Source organism: Macadamia integrifolia, unplaced genomic scaffold (assembly GCF_013358625.1).
Source record: "Macadamia integrifolia cultivar HAES 741 unplaced genomic scaffold, SCU_Mint_v3 scaffold1497, whole genome shotgun sequence".
NCBI classification, from domain to species: domain Eukaryota; kingdom Viridiplantae; phylum Streptophyta; class Magnoliopsida; order Proteales; family Proteaceae; genus Macadamia; species Macadamia integrifolia.
Genome location: NW_024868232.1, coordinates 79,899 through 95,252, shown reverse-complemented (window position 1 = coordinate 95,252; position 15,354 = coordinate 79,899). Strand labels below are relative to the sequence as shown.

Genomic DNA, 15,354 nt, shown 5'->3' with positions numbered 1-15,354 from the left:
AAAGTTACAAAGACATGATATGAAGATTGTCTGAAACATTTTTTCCCCGGTGATCCCAAAGACTTCAGGACTTCTCAAGCAAATGCCAGACTTTTTTTGTGAAAAAAAAAAAAATTGAACAAGATAAATAGTGTTACAAGATACTTAACAACCTTAACTCAGGCTTCATCAACAGAAGTTCCAAATCATAACTCAAGAGAATTATTAATTAATTGTGGACTACACAAGTGATCCTCGGATGATTTGCAGCAATTGACGACCTTACTTGAACAAGATCTAAATTGAACTAATTGGACAACAGCGCATTACTCAAAAATGGTTGGCAATCAGTGACTACTGTACAGGGCTTCAATTTGTACAAGGCCTGTTTAACATTCTTTTGTCAGAAATCGACTAGAAATTGTTAGTATGCCTTGCCTCATGCAAGCTGATACCCACACTATCTAATGGTGCAAACTCCTCATTTTTCTTCATCCTCGGAATCTGACTTGGCAAAAACCGTTTCTGGCTGGGTTGCTGCATATGCTGGTGCAATGAACTTCGGTTCTTTGGCTGCAACATCAGCATATTTCAAGATAGCCTCTCTTGGGTCTTCATCCATCCACGTCTCCTTCATCATACCTCCTTGCTGCAAATTTAGTTGAATGGGTTAGCCAGTCATTCTTCGCTTTCATAAGGAAAGAAGGAAACAACAGGGTTACCTTGAGCAAGTACTGCGTCAATAAACTCCCTTTAGTTGTACCAACTCTTCCGCCAAATCCTGGGCCCGTCATTGGAAGTTCAGGCTTATGGGACTTGAGGGGATCCTTCAAGGCCTTCTCTCTCTGGCGCTTACGGCTTGGCTGATCTCTGAATAATGGTAATGCATGAGGGTTGTGAATAACAGGGCTTGGCTGAAAATCATCTACAGACTTCTTCCTCGGTGCTCGTGCAACACATACTAGAGCTCCTCTCTCACTAAGAGATGGATCATAAAGTATGTGTGTTTCTCCCTGCCTTTTATCACCAACTGTGGCAAAGACCTGTGGGTGAGATGGTAAGCAGCATTAGCATGGACAATTCTCCCAAGACCAACTAAAAGATATCAAAAAAGAGGAAAGCAGGGTAAATAATGAGGAAATAGGAAAAATCTTCATTGAATGAAGCTTACTCAAATATTCAAGAACAGAAATGGAATAAAAGGATCAAACTCATAAAGTAAAGGCATTACACAAGATACAACAAGTAGCATTAAGGACCAGAAACATATAGTTAGGTATTGACCTGATTTAGCCTCGGATTCCAAGTACATCGCACAACACTGCAAGTTGGAGAAATACCCACTTTTGACACTAGTTCAAGTTTCGTTCGGTCAAAGAAGCACAGCAAACCTCCAGTAGTGCTCTCTCTCTCAACCGATGTTCCAGTGAAGATGAGTTGTTCATCAGGACTAAATGCAGCATTTGTTTGGGCATAATGATTTGGGAGCTCATCAAAGACTCGAAGGGGCTTCTTTATATTCCGCAAATCCCAAACCTAACCATAAAATTTGCAAAACAATTTCTGGTGAGTATATCATCATAAAGGTCCACCAAGGACAATTCTGACTAAGGGAAAAAGAAAGACATGTGCCAAGAGACAAAGGCAATGCATATATATCACCTTCAGTGAATCATCCATACTTCTTGAAAGTAAAATTCGGCCATCGCCAGAGAAATGAAGTCCAGTGATATCATCCTCATGTCCTTTCCCAATGTGCACATCTGGTCTGCTTCCCCATCCTGGCTTAATGCTCCATATCTGTAAATTAAAATAAGAACACAGGGCAATGAGAAGAAAGAGAATTTAGAGCGCATTATCGGTTGTTTAATCAACTATCAGGGGCCAAACCAGTACAAATGCAGGAAATTTCTGCCCCAGATTAGAGTACCTGAATAGAACCATCACCAACGCCACCGGCAATGCATTTGCCCTCACGATCCCATGCACATGTGGTCACTGGTACTCTTCCTGGCCTTGGAAGCTTGGGTTTGATAACCTATTCATGGGACAGGAATGCATTCAATATAGATTAACTCTATTCGTGCAGACAAAGTACATAATAATCTCCACCCCACCCCCCCCCCCAACCGGCGCCTCCATGATATATAACAGAAAAGAATCCAGTGAGATTTCTTACAAGAGTGCTGTATATCCTCTCCTCAGCTAAAAAAAAAAATAATAATAATAATAATAAACTTATCTGATATGATATCTATCAACTTTTTTGATTTATAAACTTATCATATGATATTTATTAATTAAAAAAATGTATCGCATTGTATCGGTAATGTAAGGCTAGATTACAGTTAACCTAGCTCCAGTCAGGATCACAGGAATATAACCAAACGTGTACCAGTCAGGTCTGATATCAGTACAAGAATATGTAGTAACAGTAGGAAAAATAGGTTATTTCAATCCCTAGAACTCCCAACAATACCCAGAAAATACAGCCAATAACCCCACAGCACAAATATAAGAATAGGCAGCACCCTATAATTCCCAACACAGAACAGACCTAGGGTTCAAGAATCAGAAAATAACCTTCATTCAAGAACCATAGCAACACAAGATGAATAGGGATGAATTTACCATTGAACTTAGGTATGGATGGAAGGGTTCAATCCTCAAAATGTCAGACAAAACTGATGGTGAAATCTGGAGATCAGCCGATTCTTGATTTAGGTCAGAAATTAGGAGATTTCTGATGACTCTAACCAGGCCACAACCCTGGTCGAGTGGGGTCCTTGTAGAGTGGTGGTTTGATCCCAAATATCAACAACAGCTGCTGGAAGGTTGCTTAGAACAGTGGGGTCAATGCAGCAGCAGGATTCATGAAAGAAATCAGAACCATAGGCCTGTTATGATCCCTCCAATCCGCCTTGATCTCAGCAATTAATAGGGAGACGTGTGTGGTATTGAAGAATCCTTCAACACCAATAAATATACTCTGCTGATCTCAGACTTGCAGATAGATAAAAACTCAGAAAATAGAACCAGGAAATAGAACTCGACTGGGGAGAAGAAGGAGAAGAAGAAGGATAGAAGGAATGAAAGATTGGATCAAGTATCTCACCCACTCATAAGGTCTCTCACCTCTCAGGCATCTCTCCCACTCAACTGCCTCTTACAGCCCTCATGATCAATAGACCAAGTTCTTTTCTTTTCTCAAATCATTGGCCGCTGAATACAGCTCCTGCCTTAATTTATAATATCTCTTAATTACAGCCACGGGTTACTTCCTTGCATGGAAAGGAACTCTTTCAAACTAGACTTTATCCTAGTTAGAAACTAATTACAAAACAAATCCAAGATACATTCACAGTTAAAGAGAACTTCAAAAAATTATTAAATCATAAGACCACTTTTGAGCAAAAGTTTGAAGCCAAGTTTGGTCCCCTCTACCCTCCACCTCCAAGGGATGCCATGGCAGCCGTTTAAGTTTTGAAAATGGAAGAAACCTCCAATCAAAGAACCAGAACCTAAAATTGAGGTTAATGTTGAGAAGTTCCAGCAAATTCTGTCACCAAGGAAGAGCCTGTCCTTTATGTTCCTACAGTTAAAGAGGTGGTCAAAGCATCAGCTGAACTGATTGAGAACCACCAGGAAGACAAACCAAGAGAGCTCCATGTTGCACCAGAGTTTGAAGAGGTTAAAGACATGTTTGTGGACAACCCCATGGACACAACTGATGATATTGAAGTTGAGCACATAGAATTTGTGATTCCCTCAAAGTATTTTGAAGGACAAACTCCTCGCCTTCATGATTACTGATGCAGCGATGAGGACTTATGAAAGGAGGAAGAGGGGAGTCGGCCCGGGCAAGGACAGCTAAGTGGGGGCCACACGATTCTGGTTTGATGGGATCTATAGTTTCTATTTTCAGTAGTTTCTAAATTCCTAGTTTCTAATTTCTGTTTTTGTAACTAGTAGGACTTTCTATTTTGTTAGTTTATAATTCCATTTTTAGTAACTACTCTAGTTTCTATATTGTAAGCTCTCCCATCAAGTTATAAACAAAGAGGAGGGCTCCATAAGCCTCCACAATTTTATGAAACTAAAATTATGCTGCTGCTGCTGCTTTTCTGTGAGAAACCGCTCTGTGTCTGATCACAGTGAAGGGTTGGTGTTTGATCCGACGACTCCTTGCGGTGGGAAGCCCAGGAGGATCTTCTTCTTCTTCAAGTGTTCTTCTTTTCATTCTTCAAAGCTTATCAAATACTCAGTTGCAGATCTTCTAATCAGTTGTGAGCTGGTGTGACTTGTCCAAATCAGCTTTACATTTATTACATTCATATCATCAAGGAGCTGCCGGAATGCTTGTTTGGACAGATATTTGGTGTCCATCAGACAGAGTTGGTCACCCGATTTTCCAAAACTCAAGGTCGAGTTTTTTTTTTTTTTTTTTTTTTTAAAAACGTAGCAAGTTGATGTAGAGCATGAAGAAAAAAAGACCAGAACACTGTTCACGTGAACAGTGTTACAGCCCATAATTGTTGCATATGGGAATGCTTCTCGGAGATTCCGTGGGGCCCAAGGGCAGATTGCATGGAGGAGGAATAGTTTACTCTCTAATTTCATATTAGTTTCTATTTTTGTTGAGTCTTGGACAGCATGCAATTAAAGATTCTTCTAGACTTGGACAACCAAGATCGATTGGGAGTTCTAGAACAATATCTTGTTTCCTTTTTAATGTTTTGTTTTTGTAATGAATAACTCGTCTTTGCTCAAGTCCAAAGACGAGCAAAAGTTTCTTTTTTAGGAGTTACCAGAGTTATTGGTTTCCTTTTTCATATTGTTTCCTTTTTTGAGGCAAGCATCCTGGCCTATTTAATGTAATCCACTCCAAGGGAGTCCCAGACGATTGAATGATGAATAAAGCTTGCTTTATGCAGTTCTATTGTCCTGAGAGAGGCTGTGAATGAGAGAATCAAAGAAAGGTCAGAGGGCTGGGCTGAGAGAGCCACTTATCCCCTTCTCCCCCTTCACCATTTCTTAGTTCTATATTTTCTAAGTGTTATATGGTCTGCCTAAGCTCTATTAAAAGGTTATCTACAAGCCCACATCATACCATACGGCTGCGGTGATCTGAGCATCTTACCAGGACTTGCGGCAGTGAATGTTCTGGGAAATAATCAAGCTCACATATCTCGCCACCCAGCAGGCCATTAAGGCCCATCTTTTGAGGACTATCCAGGCCCTCCCTAAAGAGCACTCAACCAGCCTTTCAAGGCCATCTCAGGCCTGGTCTTCGACATACAATAAATCTCCCTACTTCTGCTATAAATCAAAAAGTGCTCCAGATTCTGATTCAGCCATCATATCAAGCAAATTTTCTGGGCTTTAGTTCATATTATGGCCTTCATTAATTGATGGTAATTTCTGTCCTTACATACTTTCTATTACCCAAGATCTGGTGTTACGTAATGTTCTCTGTTTACCCTGTTCTATGACCTGCGGCTGGGAATATTTGTTGTTCTGCTGCTGTTCTTTTGTGTGGGAAAAATCACTGATATTGTGGGGTATTCATGGCATAAAACAGGGACGCTTGTGATTATTATTTGTGGGGTTATAAGTTGGTTCTAACTTCTAAGTCTTGTAATCAGATCTAACGTTCTTATCTTTTGAGTGCTGTTTGAAGGTCCTACTGGGGTTGGGTAGTTTTCTATCTAGCCATACATTAACTCCTATTTCTTCTCTCTTTTTCTCTTCCTCTTCTATTGCTGCTGGTTGCTAATGCCTTGATAGGGTCACAGATATATTGCTTCATTTTTTGTATTTCGTGTATGTTTGGCATGTGCACACATCTTGGTTGCCTCTTTACTTGATACCACTTCCAACTCTGAGTTTGACCAGCCTGCAACTCTTTGTGGTATTAGACTACTGATGCACGAAAAAAAAAAACTCATCATTTTTACATAATCAATTGCATACAATTGTCTCATCGTACTTTGTTCTCCTTTTTATACATGATATATTTTACATATTGTTTATTTATAGTGTTTTATGCTTCAAACTGTATTTTGCATGTACCCTTTGTAATAATCACGAACATACTTTTAGGGTCTTCACATTTATATTCTCCAAAATGCGAGAGTTTTATTTTGATTTATAAATACTAGTTTATGCGCAAACAGTATTTAAGCATCTTTTCAGAAATTTAATCACCAAAATTAAATTTTCATCAGCAATCCATAGCTAAGGCATCACCAAGGCCGGCCAAATTTCCTATACACACTTTCTTCTGAAAATATTATGAAAATTCAAAACCAAGAAGTTGAGATAGAAACTCGGGTCCTTAGTAAATTGATTTTAAACATAAAACTTAAATTAACTTAGGCTGCGCAGGTTACAAACAGAATTTTTAACCAGCTTTTTTTTCCCTCCATAGAATGATATGGCAACATAATAAAATACCAAATAATGTAATTTCATAGTGTGTGTGTGTGTGTGTGTGTGTATATATATATATATAGAGAGAGAGAGAGAGACCCGTCCCTTTGCATGGGGATGCGGGGAGACATTAACAGTCATGAAGGCAGGGGAGGGCGTAAATGCTGAGGAGAGGGGAGGGGCAATACTTTGAAAGGCTTCAAAGAGGAGCAGCAGCTGCTACTATTGTTATCCCCTCCCCCCCCCCCCCGCTTCCGCTTCGTCGGAGGAGCAGCAGCAGCAGCCTATACCTGAAGCCGATGCCACCTATCAATGTCATCTCATGATGCTTGCTCACGACAATCCTCTGGCTCTGGCTTTCCCATCACATTCATATCCATATTCAAGCTTGGACAGTTACATAAGCCCTACCTTACACACCATATTTTTCTTTTCCCGCCTGCCGCCCTTGTAAAAAACCTTCCTTAGCTTTCGCCCTCCCACAAGAAAAAGGGTGCTCTAATTTGTTGCTTCATACTCTTGTGAAAACAGACTACACTGTCTCAACCACCCGCCTTTCCCTTCTTTTTTTGGTTGTGAATAGGAAGCCAAATGTAGGTAATTGTGGGCTTACCTTTTAGTCGTGTCTAATCAAACGGACGACTCTTATTATTTGTGCCTGGGATATTGAGGATCCTCCTCAAACCATGGGGTTCTTGTCAGAGAGGCGAAGAGATGATGACGACGATTCACAATCACAATCAACTGTCGCTCAAAACAGAGAATACCTACCCTCCATACCCAAGAAACTCAATGATGTAGATAAGTCACTTAATGGACTTATTTTATTGCAAATAAACCTTGGGTTGGGTTATGTATGTGTTGGGCCTTTGATCACATAGGTTTTCTTTGTAATGGGCCACTTTCATGGGCCTAAAATATGGGTAGAAAGTAGGAAAACGGGATTGAAATCAGTAATTTAGTTAGAGTCTTGTTTTGAGTCTATTTCCTTTGTTATTTCAGTTTTCTAGTTAGTTTATGTTTCCCAGTTAAGTAGGGATTGGGTTAGGCCTTTTCTTTTTAGTGTTTGAGTCAGTTTTGAGTCTTCAATATAAGTTTGTAAGGGGCTACAACATTGAACACGAATTTATCAAATAATAATTAAAAAAAAAAAAGGCTTATGCTGCTATGTTGTGGGATGCAGTTGGGTGAGATGCCCATTTACTAGTTCTTCTTCCCCCTTCTCAACCCTCCATTGAATTCTCTTTCTTTTCTTTATTCTCTTACTTATGTTTTGTTCATATTATCTATCCCTAAATCTGATTTTTATTGAATTTACTAAAGATCCTACCTGGGATTGGATCACTTGCGAATCAATCGTACATTATTTGGTATCAGAGCCTGGTCAAACCAAGGATGGAACCATGTGAATTTCGTGAGGAACTTTCTTCATACATCTTTAAAAGAAGTGTGTGTCTACTTTGATTCCTACAACCTGACAGAGGCACGACGACTTCAATACGTTTGTTCCCAGATGAGTGATTATGTTCGAATACAATGGAGAATCCATGAAAGGCAACTTCAAGCTCAAGGTCGTGAGCCTAGAACTTGGGACGAGATGGAGTACGAATTGGTAGACATGTACTTACTTAAGCATGAAAGAAGAATGTACTTCCCTCCACCAGATTTTCAAAAGCCACCCACATGTCACAAGATTGCTTTTATCGAGAAAGAGTTGGTCATTGATGTTCCTATCAGTGGTATTCACATGGATGAAATCGAAACTGACATGGACACAATGGTGGACAAAGAGATCAAATCCAAAGAGATTAGTGCTACAACAACTATGGTGATTATGGACAGCCAAACGGAAGAACCTAAAGGGTTCGAGATTGAAGTAATGGTTGATAAAACCATTGAGACTGTGAACAATAGGGACAAAGGACTTGAAGAGCCTATGATCGAAGAAGAGCAAGTAGAGGACGTGCTAGAAGACGACCTCATGAATATATCTGAGGACCTTGAGGTTGAGCATATGGAGTTCGTCATCACATTAAAGTATCCTGAAGATCCAACTACTCACATTCTACACTACATCCTATTATCAAGGAGCTACCTGAATTTTTCTACAGCCTGAAGGGGGACGTGCACCATGCTATACTCATCCTCACACACTGCAAAATTCGAAGACGAATTTTTTCTAAGAGAGCGTAAATTGATGCAGATAAGTTACTTAATGGGCTTATTTTATTGCAAATAAGCCATCGGTTGAGTTATGTAAGTGTTGGGTTTTTAATCCCATGGGTTTTCTTTGTAATGAGCCACTTTAATGGGCCTAAAATACGGGTAGAAAGTAAGAAAACGGGATTTAATTCATTAGTTTAGTTAGAGTCCTGTTTTGAGTCTATTTCCTTTGTTATTTCAGTTTTTTAGTCAGTTTAGGTTTCACGGTTAGTTAGGGATTTGATTAGGCCGTTCATTTTTAGTGTTTGAGTCAATTTTGAGTCTTCTATATAAGTTTATAAGGGCTACAACATTGAACACGAATCTATTAAATAAAGACAAAAAAAAAAAGATGACTCATGTTGTTGTGTTGTGGGATGCAATTGGGTGAGATGCCCTCTTTTCTTTTCTTTATTCTCTTATTTTTGTTTTGTTCATACTATCTGTCCCTAAATCTGATTTTTATTGAATTTACTAAAGATCCTACTTGGGATTAAATCACTTGTGAACCGATCTTACATTACTCAGACTCAATGTCAAGGGTTCACTCACTTCGAAAGCAGAGGGAGAGTCAGGTAGGAAGACCACTGATTACAGCTCACTCAACCAAGACCAACCAGATTAGTCCGACTAGCTCTCTTGCATGTCTAAGATGGTTCTTGGTCACAAGTTATGGAAGCAGAAAAGTAGGAAGAAGAAGAAGATGACCTCAGAGTACTGGAAAGGGTCATAGAAATGGGTCCGATTGATTACAAGCAGCAGCAGCCAACGACAGCAGGTCGTTGCAGCAAAACCTTCAACTTGCACCAAGCCTTAGGTGAACACAGGTCAAGCCATAAGATAGGAAAGAACTTACCCATCACAACCACCACCTGTCTGGACGATGATTTGGCAATTCAGAGGAAGACAATGACCCAACCTCAACCCGAGAAGAAGAAGAATCAGAGTCGGCCACAGATAGAGTTGGCCCATTGCTGCAAAATTTGCAACAAGACATTCCCGACTGGTTACGGCCCATCTGCACTGGCAGTGAGGAAGCAACTTGGGGTCTTGCTGGCTATGTGCCATTTCTCAAGTATGTGCTACGGTCATAGAACTAAAACTGAGAAGAAAGTATTACAATTACCTGATCTGATTGATTCACTTTATACAAGTCAAATTAGTAGAGACATATATGTGTGTATGAATTGTTTTCCACCTCAGCATGGTGTTGGTTGATGATGCAGGACAATGGGTTGGTCCCAATTGTCATGGGATCTGACAGGACCTTCAAGGTAGCCCAAAAAGTGTCGGCCTAAGTCTTCTTCTACATTGCAGAGAATAACGTCATGTTTGAGGGCATCCTCCTCAAGCCCAGCATGATCAATCCTGGTGATGAGTGAGTGCAAGGACAAGGCCAACCCAAGCAGGTCACTGAGTGCACCCTCAAGCTCATCCACGCCAAGAACCAGGCTTCTAACCCATGACATGTGTCCTCTAGAGCCCTTCAGAACACTAGTCTCAAGACATGGGGAGGAAGGCCAGAGAACATGAAGGCAGCCCAGGAGGCTCTCCTCGTCTTTCTCATAGCAGAGTGCAAGGACAATGAGGTAGTTCAAGAATGTAGATCAGGGAGAGGGTGGGGCCGATGGGTGTGCAAGATGGATGTGGCAGAGGGCAAGGTTGATGGGTGAGTAGCTGGAGGAGTTGGGAGCGGAAGGAGGTGAGAGTTGTGGGTGGGGGTTGTCAAAGTTGCAGCAGCAGGAGGGCAGGGGGTACACAGGAGCGACAAAGGGACAATCACAGGGGCATAGAGTAATGGCAACATGAACCAGCCCTCAGTTGCCCAGGGGGGAAAGGAGCCACAGCTGGAGAACGATGAGAGGGAGAAGGAGGGAATAAATGATGTGGGACAAGGAAATAACAAAAATTACCTCATCCTCAAAGGGCATAAAAAAAGAGGTTACAAAAATCTATTGCAACTAGCTTGTTACAAACAAATTAACCCATTAAATTTTTCATTCAAAAAAAGCTCATTAGAAGGAACCATGTAATGTAAATAACAAACCTAGCAATCACAACCAATCTATGGATAGAATGTTACAAGAAAATGAAAAAGACAAATACATTTCAGAGTAAAATAAGCTTATAGTAGCAGTAAAGTAGATGAGAGCACGCAGACCTGCTTTTGACTTTTGAAATCATTAACATCCCATATACGTAATGATCCATCTTCTGAAGAAGTTAAAATTGTCTCCTTAGTCCTCGGGTGCCACTCTCCACAAGTCAATCCTGATATATGTCCCTTGGTATTCTTCAAATCACGAATATACATGTCCCCCTTTACAAACTCACCCAGAGTAAGTCCATCACGGTCATAAATCTGAAACAAGAAACACACAGATAATTAATATTTGTTCAAAAGAACGAACCCAAGCAAATGATAACAAATTGGAAACAGTACTGTATATGAACCTTGGCCTGGGCAGAGCCAGTCACGCACAAAAATCGGTCTGAGGTTGGACTCCAACTTAAAGTACGGACTTGGTGTCCTTCGAATGGTTCCAGCTGTCTAAATGATTGCAGACGGGAGTTCATTCCTTGAAAATCATACATACGGACTGTGTAGTCATAGCTACCAGAAAGGACCCTAGACCCCGTATGATCAACTGCAAGAGCTGAAACAACCTGCCAAGAGCATCAACATCAAACTCAGTCAGAAAAAAGAGAAGGGAGCTTAAGAACATAGCCTTAGAAAATTTAAATTCTTTGTCATACAGTTCAAGGTATAGTTAATGGCTTAAAGCGAAGCTTTTTCAAGCAGAGGGATGAATTTTCTTTTAACTGGTGAATCCTTAGGAAATTTCATATCTTTCACTCGTGTGGCTTTTATCTTCCAGTTCGGCTTTTGTCTTCCAGTTCTACCACCTAATTATGAACTTGGGAAAAGTTTTACACTCCAGTGACCACTCTGCTATTGACACTGTCTAGTTCTTTACTGTCTCATCATGATTAATGAAAAACAATTTTTCACAATTTAATGGCTGAAAATAGTGAGCATAATTTTACACATGAATTTCAGATGATTGTGGGAACTGAATCGATTTAATATTATGACTCACATGCAAACATATACATCTAAACACACCACATGGGCATATCAATTCCCCTGTCACTACCCTGGTTTAGGGTTTCGAAACATCTTTAACAAATTACCTATTAACTACTAATGCCCCACGCCCCAAAAGAAGAAGAGCAAAACAGTTTTTCACATCCATCAAAACCCATAAACTCAAAACCCTCGAACTTGAAATAGAAACTATTATCTTTAGAAATTAATTACAAAGCATAAATTAAAGCAAAACCAAAAGGCAAGATTACAAATTCAGGAACTGCAGAAGTAATTAGAGATAAATTAAAAATTTTACCTTAGAATGCCCCTTCAGGAGAATCTCATTACTGAGAGGGATCCTGTACTGATCTTCTGCTTCGGCATCCTCATCGTCATCAGAATTCGAGTCCTCCAAATTGGCAGGGGGCCGTGGAGGTCCAATCAAAACATTATCACCATCCTCATCTCCATCCGCAGAACTCGATGTTGGTGGAGGCCGAGGAGGTCCAATCATCAGTTCCTCATCTTCATCCGCCAAATCAGATGGAGGTGGCGGCCGTGGAGGACCAACCATTGCTCCATCATCATCCTCTCGACCTTCATCTTCTTCTTCTTCAACCGTGGAATTGGGTTTTCTTGGCTCAACATTCCCATCATTGGACTCAAGTTTTCGGCCTTTGGAGCCCTTGTTTTTGAATTCGTTTAACAAGGCCTTAGAGGAGGATGAGAGAGAAGGGAAGCCTTTGCTAGAAAGAGAAGAAGAAGATGAGGGTTCCACGTTTCTGCGAGTAGCGTTGTGGAAGGATTCTAGAGGAGCTTGCGATTTCGTTTTCTTCCCGAAGGATAGAGGAAACTGGGCTCTCATTCCTTCGTACATGTCTGCTTCGTCCTCCATTTTCTCCGATGAAAACGTCTCCTTTCACTTCTTCAAGCTCGCCAACGCTAACGTAAACTTAATCCACCACGAAAACGAAGCAGTCGAAGCTCAGGAAATTTATAAGTTCTATGAAATTCCACCAGTGAAGCTGTTCTTGTGGTCGAGTTGTCAATCCAATACGGAAACAGATGCCGTCACCGGTGGTGTTTTGTAATGTCGGCTTCAGAGTATGTTTTGGGTAGTTATAGATGTAAATGTAACGAGGTTTGGTGATATGTTACAATCACATATCAGTTATGGCGTTTGATTTTAACTTGGTTTTCTATGAAAATTGGTGTAAGTTGATATGGTCTTCGATTTCTTCATCTTATAAATTGGTTTATAAGATTGAATTCTTTCAGAATCGTATCAATGGTATTACGGTGATTGATTTTTAACACTTTGAATGAGCAGAGTGAGAATATGTATCTAGAAAAAAAAAAAAAACCTATATTTTAATATAAACAAATTAATATTATTATCACATATGTTTTTTAATTTTGGATTTGTTTTTCTAAATGTTACAAAACAAATATTTTTCCACATGGATTAGTGATATGTCTATTTCAACCATTGGATAGAGAAAGAGAGATCATGATCTAGATTAGTCATATATTGAATTTTAAAATCTAATTCAATAAAATACCTCATTTTGTATTACACGGTTTCTATACATGTCTATGCATGTTTATCAGTATTCTAGATACCACTATACATTTTTTAATTTAATTAAAAAATTTTAACTAAAATAAATTATATAGATTTATCTTGTGACTTTGAGGAATACCACTTTCACTTGTTATGAATAACTTCCCTTTATTAGAGTGAATCCTTGTTTATTTGAAACATAAATGAATTGGTGTAATTGTCCAAGTCTAATAAAACTCGCAAGTCTGGTCGGTTTTTATTGTTTCTTCCTAACAATTGCCAAACCCTAACTCTTCTCTTTGACTTCGGTTCTTCAGTAACTCATTGGTTGTGCATTGGACCACACACACACACATCAATGTGATCCAATATCTACCAAAGAACCCATGGAGAGGAGTCCCCATGAACCCATGTCGGCTCCAACTCACTTAGGGTTAGAAATTCTAGTTGGCCAAATCTATCAAAAGATGACTTGGCTTTCAAGAGATGGCTCGGTGAAAAATCTCTACCTCTCTCTCCCTTTGTGTGAGTGTCTCCATCCTAATCCTTAGATTTTAAGGGTGAAACACGCTTCACTATTTGTTAGTCTATTGAGATATCCCTAAAGCTTTTATTGTCAGGGTTTGTGCGAAACTGAATCCTCTCCGCTATGTCTGAAACATTGATGACGTAACCCTAATCTTGTGTTGTTTTTATTCTACATAACCAAATTGCAAATGGACGTGACTTTAGTTAAACTATATGAATCTCCTAAAATCATAACAAAGGCTTGTTTTTTAGGAATTGAAACTAGAGTACCAACCCTAAGATGTGACAACCCCTTCCCTTCCCCCCTCCCCTTACATGCCGACCTCCCTAAGATAGTATCATATTACAACCTCATGGAAAAAAATCCTCTTCAATTAGATTGGGTGTTCAATTAGTGATCCAACGGATGGGAGGACCTGGGGATACGTGTTCATGTATTGGGACGCATGCCTGAGGTCTTCTTATCCCTTGAATCACTAATTGGGGTCCAATTAAGTGGATAAGAGCCAAATCCCAACCGGATATTAAATGATCAAGTCATTAATTAAGTAATGACAACAACACCATGTATCAAAACTTTGGAACCCAGTACTTCTTCAAAGCCAACAAGGATAGCCTCAAGCTTATGATTGACTAGTGATATGGAAAGGACAGCCGTTTTCGTAGCAAAAATAACTTGTCTAGAATCGTCATAGGCCACAAAATCAATTCCTGAGATGTCTTAGAGGCATCACCTAATAAACTTTAAGCCAAACCATGAGGTAAGGAATCTAGAGCTAAATTTTGATGACATATCTACCTAAGAGGGATTAACCCCTCCCCCTCACACAAAAATCCTCCATAGGAAGGTAGTGAGCATCCGATGACTAGGGTGCATGTCAGGGCCCTCCCAACTGTTGGATCCTCATTGCCACTCACGGCTAGCAATAGAAGATTTGAAACCCCTCCCTCTCCTCCTCCTCCTCCTCCTCCTCCTCCTCCTCCTCAAAGGAAAAGAAAGAAGAGTTTTCTTACCGGTCACTATGCCTTAGAAGGACCCTTATTGTATATAAGTGGTGAAGTAAAATCTTACCACACATGATTCAGATTTAACTCACACAAAAGCTATGTAATTAGTATATGAAATTAGGAGGAGGTAGTTATAGACACTTGTATTTGGCTCCTCTCGAATGTGATGGGCATTCAAAGGGGTATTCGACAGTTGGGAGGATTTAGATACGCACCCCAACACATGAGCATGTACCCTAGGTCCTCAAAGCCGTAGGAGGTTGTGTTGTGTACCCAACACGTTGGAGATGATATTTTTCTTTACTCAGGGCTCTAGATAGCTTATCAAGAAAAACAATGAGAAATGTGTAAAAGGTTTCAAAAAGCAAAATCATGGATCAAATTAGTGAATGTCAATTCTGATTTTAATCGTTTGGAATCCCTTAGAAATAGATTAAAATCAACAAGAATCAATCAAATAAGAGAATCCACTGATTTGACCTATCTGATTTTCAATTTTGAAACCGGTGAAAATTTTCATGGGAAAAAAGGTTCTATCGGAGAGTGTGTT

General features: G+C 39.8%; 1 protein-coding gene across 1 annotated transcript; it reads right to left on the bottom strand.

Annotated features, from left to right (window-relative positions):
• Positions 1 to 168: 168 nt before the first annotated feature.
• LOC122063953 (WD repeat-containing protein 70) lies at positions 169 to 12,817 on the bottom strand. The gene is made up of 8 exons (XM_042627639.1): positions 12,021 to 12,817; positions 11,068 to 11,280; positions 10,775 to 10,975; positions 1,910 to 2,017; positions 1,642 to 1,779; positions 1,264 to 1,515; positions 702 to 1,022; positions 169 to 628 (listed from the first exon to the last, which is right to left on the bottom strand). Exons 1-8 carry the CDS (start codon positions 12,597 to 12,599, stop codon positions 461 to 463), a joined length of 1,980 nt encoding a protein of 659 aa, XP_042483573.1. The 5' UTR covers positions 12,600 to 12,817; the 3' UTR covers positions 169 to 460.
• Positions 12,818 to 15,354: the final 2,537 nt, after the last annotated feature.

Coding starts and splice junctions, on each gene's coding strand:
- LOC122063953 (XM_042627639.1), bottom strand. CDS start 12,599: ATGGAGGACGAAGCAGACATGTACGAAGGAATGAGAGCCCAGTTTCCT. Junction 11,281..12,020: donor TCCTGAAGGGGCATTCTAAG/GTAAAATTTTTA, acceptor TGCTCTTGGCAG/GTTGTTTCAGCTCTTGCAGT. Junction 1,516..1,641: donor GTATGGATGATTCACTGAAG/GTGATATATATG, acceptor TTTTATGGTTAG/GTTTGGGATTTGCGGAATAT.